The 13,225-nt window shown below is 40.4% G+C and overlaps 1 protein-coding gene across 1 annotated transcript in view; it reads left to right on the top strand.

The window, feature by feature from the left end:
* Positions 1 to 13,225, top strand: part of LOC115549066 (disks large-associated protein 1) — a 97,753-nt gene that overhangs the window by 33,926 nt on the left and 50,602 nt on the right. The window contains exons 3-4 of the mRNA XM_030364062.1: positions 3,932 to 4,155; positions 5,050 to 5,245. Coding sequence (XP_030219922.1) covers positions 3,932 to 4,155; positions 5,050 to 5,245 — 420 coding nt within the window. The remainder of the gene's footprint in view (positions 1 to 3,931; positions 4,156 to 5,049; positions 5,246 to 13,225) is intronic.

Raw genomic sequence — 13,225 nt, 5'->3', positions numbered from 1 at the left:
TGACATTGTTCTTATAAAAAGGATGATTTGAGACCCTTTGATTGATTGACTGCTGACCTGGTGCCACCGGTCATGACGTAATAATGTTGGTGTTTTATTTATTGTGTTTTATTTTTAAAATTGAGTGGAATGCTCTATGGCTTTTACTTTTTCACTTCCTGCCCTGATCGATCTGCTCTGTTGAAATTGACGCTGTTCAGCAGCGGCTCGCAGCAAAAATAGGAATGCTACGGAATGATAGCGCTGCTGCGCGGCACGCCGCTTCTGGGACGCTGCTGAGACGTTCCGCAGCCGCGCCCGGTGGAAATGGTCTCATTGATTAGAGTGGAACCTATCTGCTGCGGTGACCGCGGCCAAGACGTGCCGCTGCCGTAACGTTGCCGTAACGCGTCCGGTGGAATCAGGCCGTTAGTCTATACAGTGATGGTCACTCCCAATTAAATCTACCTAAGCAACCTTGGGTACGGTCGACCAGGGGCGGACCGTGGGTCTTATTATAAGGCTTGTTTAAAAAAACGTATTTATCGTAAAAACAGACATTTCAGATGAAGAAAACAGTGTTAAAGGTTGGACTGAATGCAAAAGCTCCACTAATATTTTAGTTTATGATAGTCACAAGTGTGGGACTTTGCTAAGGAAATATATCGCTAGCTGTGGTATCAAACCTGGTGGCGCAATTGAAAAGTATCTTACAAAGACCACAGCTAAAAGGTGCCCAGATGAGAGGCTAAAGACGCAATAACCAAACTGTCTGAACTTCGTATGCATTTATATCAGCTCTCCTGCCTGACCCAACAATTGTTTATCGTGGAGCTAACAAATATTCTGAGGTCTTCACGGAACTGAGAACCCAGCTAGGGAAAGCAATGGAGCCGCTACCCTGGACATGTGGACGGATGAGGGCCGAAAAACCGCCACCTTTGAGTTACTTTGCACTACAGCAACATAAAGTATGAGCTCATTGAACGAGTGCTCTTTACATCTCAGTGGGACAGGTCCCTGCTTGAAACGGTATGCAGTATCAAGTCAGCCAGCATCAGTGCATTATGTAAATTCAGCCTCGATGAATTATTCTCAAAACTGGTGTACGTGACTGATGGGCTGAGATTATAGTAGCAGCTCTTCATACCGCTTCACGGCTGAACTGTATCTCACATATTTTGAATGCAGTCCTCTCCACCACACTCTCAAAACCATCTGATGAGGACATGTATGAGGAGGAATTTAATGACTTCAAGCAGAAAAGAAAAAAACACCCAAAGCCGTGTTTGCATTTGAATTCTCTGCACACAATGCTAGAGTCAGCTGTCAATATGAAGACATTCCTACACCTCTGGAAGAACAAGAGGAAGTAGCTTGCTTGACAAAGTTGCATTGGTTGCATTTCTGGAATGATTCAAAGGAAGCCACTAAAGTTTAATTGAAAAATTAATAGAGAGTTAATTAAACTTTTGTGTGGTATGAGCACATCAGACGCCACTCACAAGCTTCTTTAACCGATAATATGAATTGTGCTTCACTGAAGGTAAATTCGACCAATATTCCACAAATTGGACATTTTCCTGCATCTCAAACTCAAAAGTTTGAAGCTACTCTGACAACAGTGAAGTGACAAGCGTACTCAGCGAGACGCGGCGTTGTGAAAGGTGGGTGACAACCAAGTTGCATAATATACCTTTTTTCTGGCAGATAACATCTATTAATAACAATATATTCTTATTTCTGGGAATTTTCTTAACATTTCTTAATACAAATATTTGTTCATGTTTCTTATAGAACTAAAGGATAACCGTGGAAGTCCTGATTGACAGCATCCCCCACCTGAAAAGAGGGTTCAGGGGTTTGAGGGTTCGAGCCGCAAGCAAGAGAGACTTCTCGCGTGCTCGATTTGCAATTCAGGAGTGGAGGAGTCAGCTGAGGACTCTCCCTCAGCCATTTACCCCCAAATAAAGAACACTAACCCAAGAGAAAATGACTGACTTTTTCGTGCATTACTGCGATAAGCAGACAACCTTATATGCCAACTACAGCTGAGCGATTAACCAAATCTACATTGTAATGTAATAAAACTCATTTTTTGGCAAAAAAGGCTGCGATAAAAAGGTTCCGTTTGTAGGTTTGTTTTAATGTTAAATTATATAACCAATCAGCAGGTCCGACTCAGAATATATGGGATATTATATCAAAGGTTTACTCATGAAATTATTATTATTTACTCAAAAACAACAACTATTCTCGATTGATTGATTTTTTTATTGGATTTATTAGTTGACTTGCAAGATCGAAGACACCACAAATAAAATGTTCCTCCTACAATAACAGGCACAGTATGCAACATCATACAGCTTTGGATTAGATGCCATAATAATAATTCCACTGTATTCCCTCAAATATTTAACATTTTAAATGATTATAAATGAGAGGCCTACAGTGAGGTGTTCTAAGGGTCGTGATAATCACCCGCATACCCAAATAATTTAAACCTGTGCAAAGTCCGGTACACCGGAAAAGTTGGACCGGAAGGCAAGAGATATCTTCCGGCAACGTCTGACTGTAAACAATGATGTAATCTTAAAAGACAACACAGTTAGTTAGTCCATCAAACTAACTAGGGGAGAGGGATTTGCCAGTAACCTTTAATGAGATATGTATTTTTCCAGGGCTTCCCCAGAGGTATCCACATTGTGCTGTATACAAATGTGCTCTGGTTTATCAAAAAACAGTCTATGCTGTGAATGTGACAAATGCACAACATCTTTCTGTTGATAATACATACACATTATCAAGATCGGCCATGAAATTTTGCAATTATTTTTTATATCAGTGCATTAAATTAGGCTGAGATGTTCAATTAAATACAAACACTGTTATTGATAACCATACTTTGCAATTGGCTGATCAAGCTAAATATACCATTTCAGTGGGGCAGTTTATCCTGACTAATTTAAATATACAAAAAAGGCTCCCGGCTTGTTTCCCACTTTGCCTGCCAATCACAGGTGCGTGAAATGCAACATTAATCAATGTCTGGGAAACATGTGAGGGGAGTGTACATTTTCTTGTTTTGTCAAAAGATTTGCTAGATTTGTATCTTTGCAAATCTAAATCGTATCTTCAGCAGCTTTTACATAATCAGTGGGTTATCCGGTTTAGATTTAGATTAGAATACAATTTAATATGAATCTGAAGAGTTTATTTTTACGATTTTTTTACGAAGATTCAACCGTATCTTTAGCATTTGCCCGCTGAGTAATGAAATTATTTGCTGTTAAGCGTCTTAGAGTACCATATTAAGCGCTATATAAATTTCATTTATTATCCATTTCATAAATAAAGAAATCCAAAAATATCGTACGGTCATTTTGGAACATAAAATTGCTATTTTGGGAGTAATGGAGGGAACTCCTTGTATGAAATCATAATGTTTGTGCTTGTGCAACTCAGGAGAGAAGGCTTCATGGATATGCAATTGTTGGCAGTCATGAGTATGTCCTGAAAGAGAACAAACATCAAACAAAGTCAAAATGATCATTGAAATATCTATTCTGACATGGAAAGTCAGATTTAAAGTCTCCATGCATCTTACATTACAGTATCTTTTCGCAATTGTCGTTGCTCAATTGTTTTTTTCAAAGCTATTTTCTTGGTCAGGTCAGGTCACTATTGGATTTTTTTTCTCGCCTCACTTAATGAAGGTTAAACAAATAACTTGGGTCACTGTAGAAAGCCCTATTCTTAGTGAGAGCAAGGGAAGGCTTGTCGTTGTAAGCTTTGTCTCCACTCATGGTGAGAATATCAAGTACTTCAAAGCTCTGAATTTGTTCTGTGTCGTGACAGAGACGGTCCCATGTGGGGTTAGGGACATATCTATGGAGACCCGGGATAGTACATCAGTTCATCTTACTTTCTGTTCTATTCCTTTGCCCCGAAGGTGCCACAGGATGAATGGAGCCCGTTCTCCCCGATGGGTGAAGAGGATGATATACCCTGCAGGCGGATGCGGAGTGGCAGCTATGTAAAGGCCATGGCTGACGACAGTTGTGATGACAGTGGAGACTCGGATGGAAGCCCAAAGCTGTCCCCCAAGATGCAGGCACGTCGGGCAAGCTATCTGAAAGCCACGCAACCCTCGCTTACGGAGATGACCACACTACAGTAAGACGCCCCAACCCTCCTTATTCTGTTGATTCTCTTTTCTCTTCTTTCTTTTTCTCTCTTTTCTCTTTTCATCTAAATATTCTTCCTTTAGTGTTTTTTTTGTTGCTGTCAACATTAACCATTCCTAAAGGTCAGTCAGAATATTCAATGAAAATTGAATTGGAGATAACCAACCCGCAAAAAACAAGCCTACTCTCCCTCCCTCCCTACGCCTCTCAGACATGGAGAAGATGACATTGTGTTGAAATGTCATCGACAGGCAATAAGGATTCCCTGAACTAATCAGGGAATAGATGCCCTGATTGAGTGAAATGCCCGACTCCTTTCTGACTCCTCTCCAATGGACTGCTCTCACATTAGAGCGCTCAAATCTTACCTACAGCCCCTTGAATGTGTCAATTTGAAGATTAACTTTAGTTTACCCTACCTCATTGTACTTTCATCATTTTACATACTTAGTGATAATTGGATTAACCCTAACCCTAGATCTAACCCTTTGATATGTATTAGTGAAAAATACAAATAAAAATTATTTTTATTTGGGCACCAGTTGTGCCCTAACCCTTACAACCAGGTGTGATGTTGATTAGCCATTTCAAATCTACCCATTAGTGACATCACAAGGGGGAATGTCAACCTAAGCAGTGGCGAGCAAAGAAAATTCACCCTCTGAACTATAGTTTACTGATTATCAATACTGCCTATCAGACGCATCACATTTCTACACAATTGACTCCCTTAAGTCGTTTCACTCACTCTTGCTGCTTCTGTCTGATGGACCAGAGGTCCTGAAATCACACTCTCGAAATGTGATTTTAAACTTTAAGTATAATGAGTATGAAAATAAAAGGTTAACCATGTTCTTAAATTAGACATCTTCATTTCTTTCAGAATTTCAACTGAGCACTCACCAAAGCTGCAGATTCGGAGCCACAGCTACTTGCGGGCAGTGAGTGAGGTTTCAATCAACAGAAGTGTAGACACTCTGGATCCCAAAACCCTCCTCAACCCTAAAATGCTGCTGTCGTCGCCACAATATCGCTCACGCAATGAAAGCTACATGAGAGCCATGAGCACCATCAGTCAGGTTGGTTTCAAATATTTGCACTGCCATGCCTTACAGTAATGGAATGTAATCTTTGAAGTGTGGTATTATGTGGGGCATAAGATGTGAGGGCTGTTTTGTTTATTCTATGTTATTATTCTTTTATGACAGTGAATAGAAATACTGGGAAGTGGGTTGAAGAAGAGAGGAAATGACATAGCATAACACCAAAGTTTGGGGATACAAGGTGCATTGCCCACATTGCTAGTGTTGCATTCACAAACCTTAGATTGACAAGCCAGATGGAGTCCGCTAACTAATCATAGTAGATATGCCCTGAACTGGTCAGGACTAAAGGAGCCAGAAGCGGCAAAAATACATTTTGCGGCATACAGATTAAAAAAACAACAGTTTTCGATGTTATCTACTAAGTGATTTAACATCAGTGCCTATCATTACCTCAGCAATGGGGTAGTAGGCAGAGGTGTCAAGTAACTAAGTACAAATACTTTGTTACCTTACTTAAGTAGAAATTTTGGGTATCTATACTTTACTGGAGTAACTATTTTTCAGCCTACTTTTTACTTCTACTTCTTACATTTTCACGCACTTATCTGTACTTTCTACTCCTTACTTTTTAAAAATGGCCTCGTTATTCCTATTTAATTTCGGCTTGTTTTTATTCCGCCGGCGTTCAAAGAAAAACCTATCCAGATAATTCGCGCCATCAGATAGAGTGAATTTGATTGGTTGGATGAGAATAGAAACATATACCATTCTGACACCCTATTGGTTTATATGCGATACATGGCACATGCGCATGACCAGAGGCCGTCTACATTCAGTACACATATATGGTTCTTTAATGTATTTGCATTGTACTAATATGCGTTCATTTTCAATTTGTCTGAAACAGGTGCATCCCAATTTTTTCAACATTAATATTATAGTCATTAGATGGCCTTTAGAAAAATGTTTTTGGGGGGAAGTGGGGCAGTGTGCTATAGAGGTGTGCTGTGTGTGTCACCAATTCACAGATGGGATAAATGCAGAGACCAAATTCTTTGTATGTGTGAGCATACTTGGCAAAAAAAGCTGATTGTAATTCTATAGGCCCCTGTGGCACGGCCTACGCTTTTGTCCTTAATGGCATTTTTTTTCCCCCGCACTACTTTTACTTTAATACTTTAAGTAGTTTTGAAACCAGTACTTTTATACTTTTATTTAAGTAAAAAGCTTGAGTTGATACTTCAACTTCTACAGAAGTATTTTTAAACGCTAGTATCTATACTTCTACTTGAGTAATGAATGTGAATACTTTTGACACCTCTGGTAGTAGGGGCCTACTGTACCTACTGTAGGAGGTTTACACCACTTTGAACTAGCCCAACTTAAGGAAGACTGCTAGTTGTAACTTACTGAACATTTCGTTCTCTTCAAACAGTATGCAGGCATAAACTCTAAAAACGTTAGGCATAAGTAGTTTTTTTTTTATGTGTGCGATGCGATGCCCCATCAAGTTTTTTGTTAAATGCTCAATGGATTTGAATGTGATTTTAACAGACTTGCCCCCTTGGCACGAATCGCAGCGGTGTCCTTTGGTCCTTATATTAAACACAGAATGTGACGAGCAGCATGGGAATGACGGGAGCCCAGGTTAAAGCAGTTTGCAACTCTCACACCCCAAACACTCCACGACTCCGAGAGTAAACATTGAGCACCTCAGTGACGTGTCGATTTTCGCGAACTTCACTGTCACCGAGGTGTAGTTTATTAAATCAATCATAATATCAAACAAAGGATCCAGGAGGGTGCTACAGCTCCAAATAGCGATGCTCTGAACCCTCCCAGGATCCTTTGCAGCACTCAGAAAACGGCGACCACACCCACAGGTGCCACACCCACGGCTACCCCACTACATAAAAAGATCATGTGTAGTTTAGAAAACCTGAAAATCCCCCCAAAACGTATTTTACATATTTATTGTCTATAAGCAATTGGATCATTAGATTCAAGGTCTTGGAGGTTGTAAATGTCATCTAAGGCCCTGACACACACAATTGTCTGTGGTATTTAAGCCAATTCAGCATGTTGAATGTGTTTTGTTCTTAAAGCCCAGATTTTATAATTTTTTGTAGTCATTTTATTTCTGCTTTAGAAATTGTTTACATATATTGCTCCATTTTTTTCTCAGATACATTGTTTATGAAAATCTAAACTTGTCTGTGAAACCTTGTTATTAAAGCGTCGAACAACGCAAATTTGTATTTTAATTGTAAGTATGTAATTTAGGGGGTTACCAATTAGGATAATAATTTATTAACTTATTCCAAATGCAAATAATCTTTGGCAATGTAATTTACTAGTAGCATTCTTATTTTAGATATATGCAGGACCTTTAGCAAGTAGTTTAATAAAAAACAAACCAAAAACCAAAAATATATATAAATATCAGCGATCTTATAGTATAAAATTGTTGTAGTGAAGATGACTGGACATACCGAAACCAAAGAAATATCAATGCAACCCATTATTATTCATTAAATGCAGTCGCTCAAGTGATGATGCCAACATGGCGTATGATGCAATTCTGTTAAAGATATTAGGGCCCGACCGATATTGATTTTTGAGTGCCGATGCCGATTATTTTCCGAGAAAAATTACGATTACGACTTAATCAGCCGATTAAAAACAAAACAAAAAAAAGCATATAAAACGTAGTTTTTGATACCTTAAATATACTTTAAACACTTTTGACGAATATGTGAATTGAATGCAGAACCTTTGAGTGTTTTAGAATACATTTACAGTCAAAAATGAGTGTAATGTAAAATAAATAAATAACTCCCAATGTGCTGCGCTCGTGAGCAGTGACTAACACATGCGCGCTGAGCAGTATGGTCTCACCGTTAGAGTCTACAGTATAACAAATTAACATGGCCTGGGACCTAAAGATATAATACTAAGCTGGATACTAAGCGCAATAACATTTCTAAAAAAAAAAAAAAAAAAAAAAAAAAAAATCGGTTGTAATCTGCGTCTTTTTGGCAGATGGTGATTATTTTCAAAAAGGCTATAATCGGCCGATTAAATCGGCAGGCCGATGAATCAGTCGGGCCCTAAAAGATATTATCGATATCGGTCGCCGGTATCAACCGACAAATGTGTCAAAGGCAGTTCAATAGTGCAGACCTTTCCATTTTTAAATGAGGGGTTAATCCGTTTCCCTCAGGTTTCCACCAGTCTTCAGCCATTTAGCCTTAATCAGCCCTTGAATATAGCAGCTCCACCATTCAAGTCAAGAATCCCTCCCAAGTCAGTATCCTCGATGGATCATCCTTTGAATAGAGTTTGAAGAGTTTGCGAGTTTGCTTTACCAATGATGTAATTAATATTGAGAAATATTTCCCTTATTCGCGTATGTCTTTATAAAAACTTTTATAAAAACACAAATTTTCCCTTTAATACCCCAGGGAAATACATGAACGCCTCGACATGATTCAATTGGTAGTGATTTTCACCTCGGAAGCAATGGAAAAACGCCATCTCTTGTTCGCTTGTTTAGAACTGAAAATTTGGTTGCGATGACAACGTGACGTTTTCACTTTAGTACTCTATTGGTTCACAGTGCCTTGAACTCTGCATCTTTGGAAACCAGAGTTATTTCTTTGCTTTTTTTGTGGGGTCAGAGAAGGGGATGAGTAGAAGACAGAGTTGAACACTGCTGCTGCCACTATAAATACCTTGTCATGCCATTTGGTCTCACCCAATGCCCCATGGTTTTCCATGCCCTCTTCAGCAACATCCTCCCTAGATGCTGAACCAGTTTTATTTATTAGGATGATTAAATCCTGATTTTTTCCCCAGTTCCTCCCATGCCAATCACGTCCCTACGTTTCTCCAGCGCCTCCTGGAGATTCCACTCTGTTTAGGCAGAGAAGTTTGTTTAACCAGTCCACCGCGTCATCCAGTTGGCCACATTCTCTCAGTACACAACATTTAGTTGGATCCTGCAACAAGAACCAGGAACAACTGGTGTAACCACAGAGCAAAGGACTCAAATGTATGACTCAGAGGCAAAAGGTCTGGATAATAAGAATAGTCAAGAAATCGAGCGAGCATCTCAAAGAAATGCTGGGATGCTTGATGCAAGGAACAAAGATGAACTTGCACAGAGGGAGGAAAACGGGCTGACTAATACACTAGGGAACAATAACGAGGGAGAGCTGAAATACTCGAGGTGAGGGAGGACAATCACAGAGGCGGGAAGCATAGGGGCAGGGAGTGACGTAGTCTGGAACAAATGGAGATGTGAGTAAGACAGGCTAAAAAAGGAAACAATGTGAACATGAATGAAACAATGAACCCATAATTCGATGAACAGGGCGAGACGTGACATTGCTAAGGTGAAGGCGTGTTGGATTGGCCCTCAAACAACAATGAGAAGTTTTAGCATTTTCTCAGCTTTGCCAATTTGTAATTACTCAAAGTCGTCCGTAATTACTGTGCCCTTGTTGCTCACCTCATCTTGGGCGTCATTCCCCTGGTGACCTGTGGCTGAGGGGGTGCTCCGGAGATCAGGCAGAAGTTCACTACACATCAAATTAGTAACAAAATCTGCCGCTGCCCGAGTTTTAACAAAGACCAAAAAACATATTACACAAATTCTTAAATCGTTACATTGGCTCCCTGTATGTCAGAGAATTGATTTTCAACTCCTGCTGCTCACCTATACATAAATAAGTGATATGCTTCCACTACATAAGCCTTCTAGACCACTAAGATTTTGTGAGACAAATCTGTTAATTATCCCCAGAGTAAACATGAAACATGGGAAAGCAGGATTTAGTTACTATACAACAAATAGCTGGAATAAACTCCCTGAAGATTTAAGACTAGCCCCAACTCTGACCACTTTTAAAGGAAGACTACAGACTTTTATGTTTGCTTTAGCTTTCTGCTAAATCTTAAATACATTGCTGTCACAGCGGGGAAGGATGCAATATAAATGAGCGGGCCAGAGTAGGGTTCACCATGAACAAACAATGTGTTATTTCGTATTCCCAGAACAAATGATTAACAAAAACCACTAATGCACAAAACGTCTGCACCAAATAAAAACAGAGAATACGAGCACAACCAAACTAAATGCGCTACGGTAGCCGTCCGCCTTCGGACAAAGGCACAGGACAAACTAGCCGTCAGGTGGGTGTGGCCCTGCTGCCTCCCCCCGGTGGGCAGAGCGGAGGATTCTTTAACGGCTGCAGGGCGCCCATGCACCGGTGCCCAATCAGCCACGCCCACACCCCTGATTGAAGCAAGAACATCACAGGCATTAGGACAGACGAAGGCATTAGGACAAACAATCCACTTTTCATTTTTACTTTGCCTTTATTTCATGCATATATTTTATTGTATTACCTAACTTTACCTTTATTATCGTTTACTTAATTATATTGTAAGATAATGTTTCTGTGTGAAGCACTTTGAGTCTGACTCGTGTATGAAAAGTGCTGGAGCCTTCCGCTCCAGTCCTGACTACACCGACCCAGCCACTCAGTTTGTGATGGAGGTCAAGGCTTCATACGTCACATCGTGACCGTTACTATCTCAACACTGCTCCAAGGACCAAAAACCTTCATATTAATCAGGGGGTGTACACTTATAATGTTGTGACTGCAACAATAAAACAGAACCTATGATTTTGTTCTGCTTGCCTTGGAGGGAGGAGAACATAGCAGCTTTTTCAGTTACCTGGCAGTTATTCGGCAAAATAAACCTGTCTGCTTGGACACATCATCAAATTTTTTGCGTTTCGGTTTTTGTTAGGGTTCGATAGCTGCTGGCCCCAAGAGCAGAACACAGAGACAGGACTGGAGTCTGGGTAATGAACAGGTTTTACCAGGACTGAGGCCCCGTCCACACGGACGAAAACTATCTTTTCCCCTCCGTTTTCCTGTGATGCGTTTCAGGAATATCTCCGTAAAGACAGACTCATTCACTCAACGCATCGAACTGTAGAAACGCTGTAGTAAATACTCAAGGCGCTGGTTCTACACCAAAGGGCATCCAGCCTGCGCGCTTTATAAAAACATTCAGTCGAGGAGGAGATTAAACCTTTTTAAATTGAGCAGAATTACTTTTACTACTATTACAGTTACTAATACTATTTACCAAGGGGCTGTATTTAAAGCTACAAAAATAACACAAATTAAAGCTGCAAGCAGCATTTTATGGGTGCCAAGCCTAAAGCCGACCAATAAGACCCTGTCAGACCATTAAGACCCTAAGAGACTATTAAGACCCTGACGCAGACCAATAAGACCCTGTCAGACCATTAAGACCCTGACACACCATTAAGATCCTGACGTAGCCAATTAAGACCGTTTTTGTTTGCATACGGTTGACAATAAACTGGAATAGCCATAGCTTGGATATGTTGATGAGCGAACAAAATGTCATGACCGTACCTCAAAAGGCTGGGGAGTTATGATTCATTAAAGTTTTCAATTGATTGCTTTAGCGCCCCATATATTCCAATTTTGAAGTTTGGTGATTATTGACTCAAGTTAACCCCGCCTTTAGTCACCTATCATTGATTGGGCTAATTTGGACGTCCAGCCGCCATTTTGTTACTGGTTCTGGATTTCCTTGGAACATTTGCTGAACATGAGGAAGTCTGCATTTTCAGTTCATTGATATAGCTCCCTATAGCCCGATATGGATACAATTTGGAGAGGTTCATCTTGACCCATGTGACTGCACCAAGTTTGATGAGGATTGGTGTAAGTTAACCTAGTCTTTTGGCATTAGGTTCATTTTGAGCCTCTGGCAGCCATGTTGCTTGTCGATCAACGTCATTTTACTGAACTTTGGCCCGAACAGCCAGTAAGTTGGGGCCGCTCAAATCAAACATTCCGTCTATTAACTATGGTGATTTTAATCACAGGCAACGCCCATTTCGATGCCATGCCCCAATTTAAAATATGTTGATTCTATCTTTTGTGCTGGACTCAGGATCATAGGAGTCCATTTTTAATGGTGAAAAAAGCATTTAAGTCTTTACATGTTTTAAACCACACCCTTTTTAGAAGTCAATGGATCCTGGGTGCTTCAATCTTTATTGTACAGAGTTCCCTTTATGTCAGATTGAAGACATTGGTCCTAAGATGTTATTTGCTAAAGGATTTTGGTGAAGAAAAATATACCATCCAAATAAAGTCAAAGGTTCTTGAGGCAAATTTGTTAAACATGAGGATATGCATGTGTGAACAAAGTTTCATGACTCAACAAAGCAGTTATGAGATATGTTTGTTCAAAGTTTGCATTTTTGTACTGTTGCTATAGCACCACCTTTGGGCCAATCAGTGCAATATTTTCTCGCTGTTAATCTTGAGTCAGCCTCTACAGCCTCTAAAAAATGTAATAAAAAATTCCACGCAACTGTAACATCACCCAGCTGGTGGGGGGGCGATGACATCATCGTTTGCGTTCCAGGCGTCCGCACTAATCCTTTTTATTTTAATCCACCCTGGGACCTGGTTTCAGAAAAGTTTGTTTTTCGGGCACCAGATTTTTTTTTTCATGAAGAAACAACGGTATTCCCTAATGGTCAGAATCTGAGTGTGCCGTATTTTGTATGGGAACCTGGCGTTGGCACTGGAGTCGGCACATTAACCTCTTAATCCCAAGATGCGTGGGCAGAATAACAGCCACTACGAGCCAGTCGCACATTGGGCCCTATCTTGCATCCGGCGCAATTTATTTAATCACTGGCGCATGTGTCGTTGCTAGTTTGCAACTGGCACAGAGCGTTCTTTTCCCTCCTGCGCCACGCGTCGGTAAATTAGGGAATGATCTTGCGCCCCAAGGGGCGGTTCGGCGAAAGGAGGTTGCGTGTTGCGCCACAAACCAGGAAATACCTGGTTTAAAGTCAGTGGCGCGTTGTTCAGATGCTTTTTTAGGGCGCATGCATAAGGTTGCTTGTGCACCTTCGCATACACTTTGCTTCTCTCATCTACC

Source organism: Gadus morhua, chromosome 8, assembly GCF_902167405.1.
Source record: "Gadus morhua chromosome 8, gadMor3.0, whole genome shotgun sequence".
NCBI classification, from domain to species: Eukaryota; Metazoa; Chordata; class Actinopteri; order Gadiformes; family Gadidae; genus Gadus; species Gadus morhua.
This window is presented reverse-complemented; position numbering and strand designations above follow the sequence as displayed.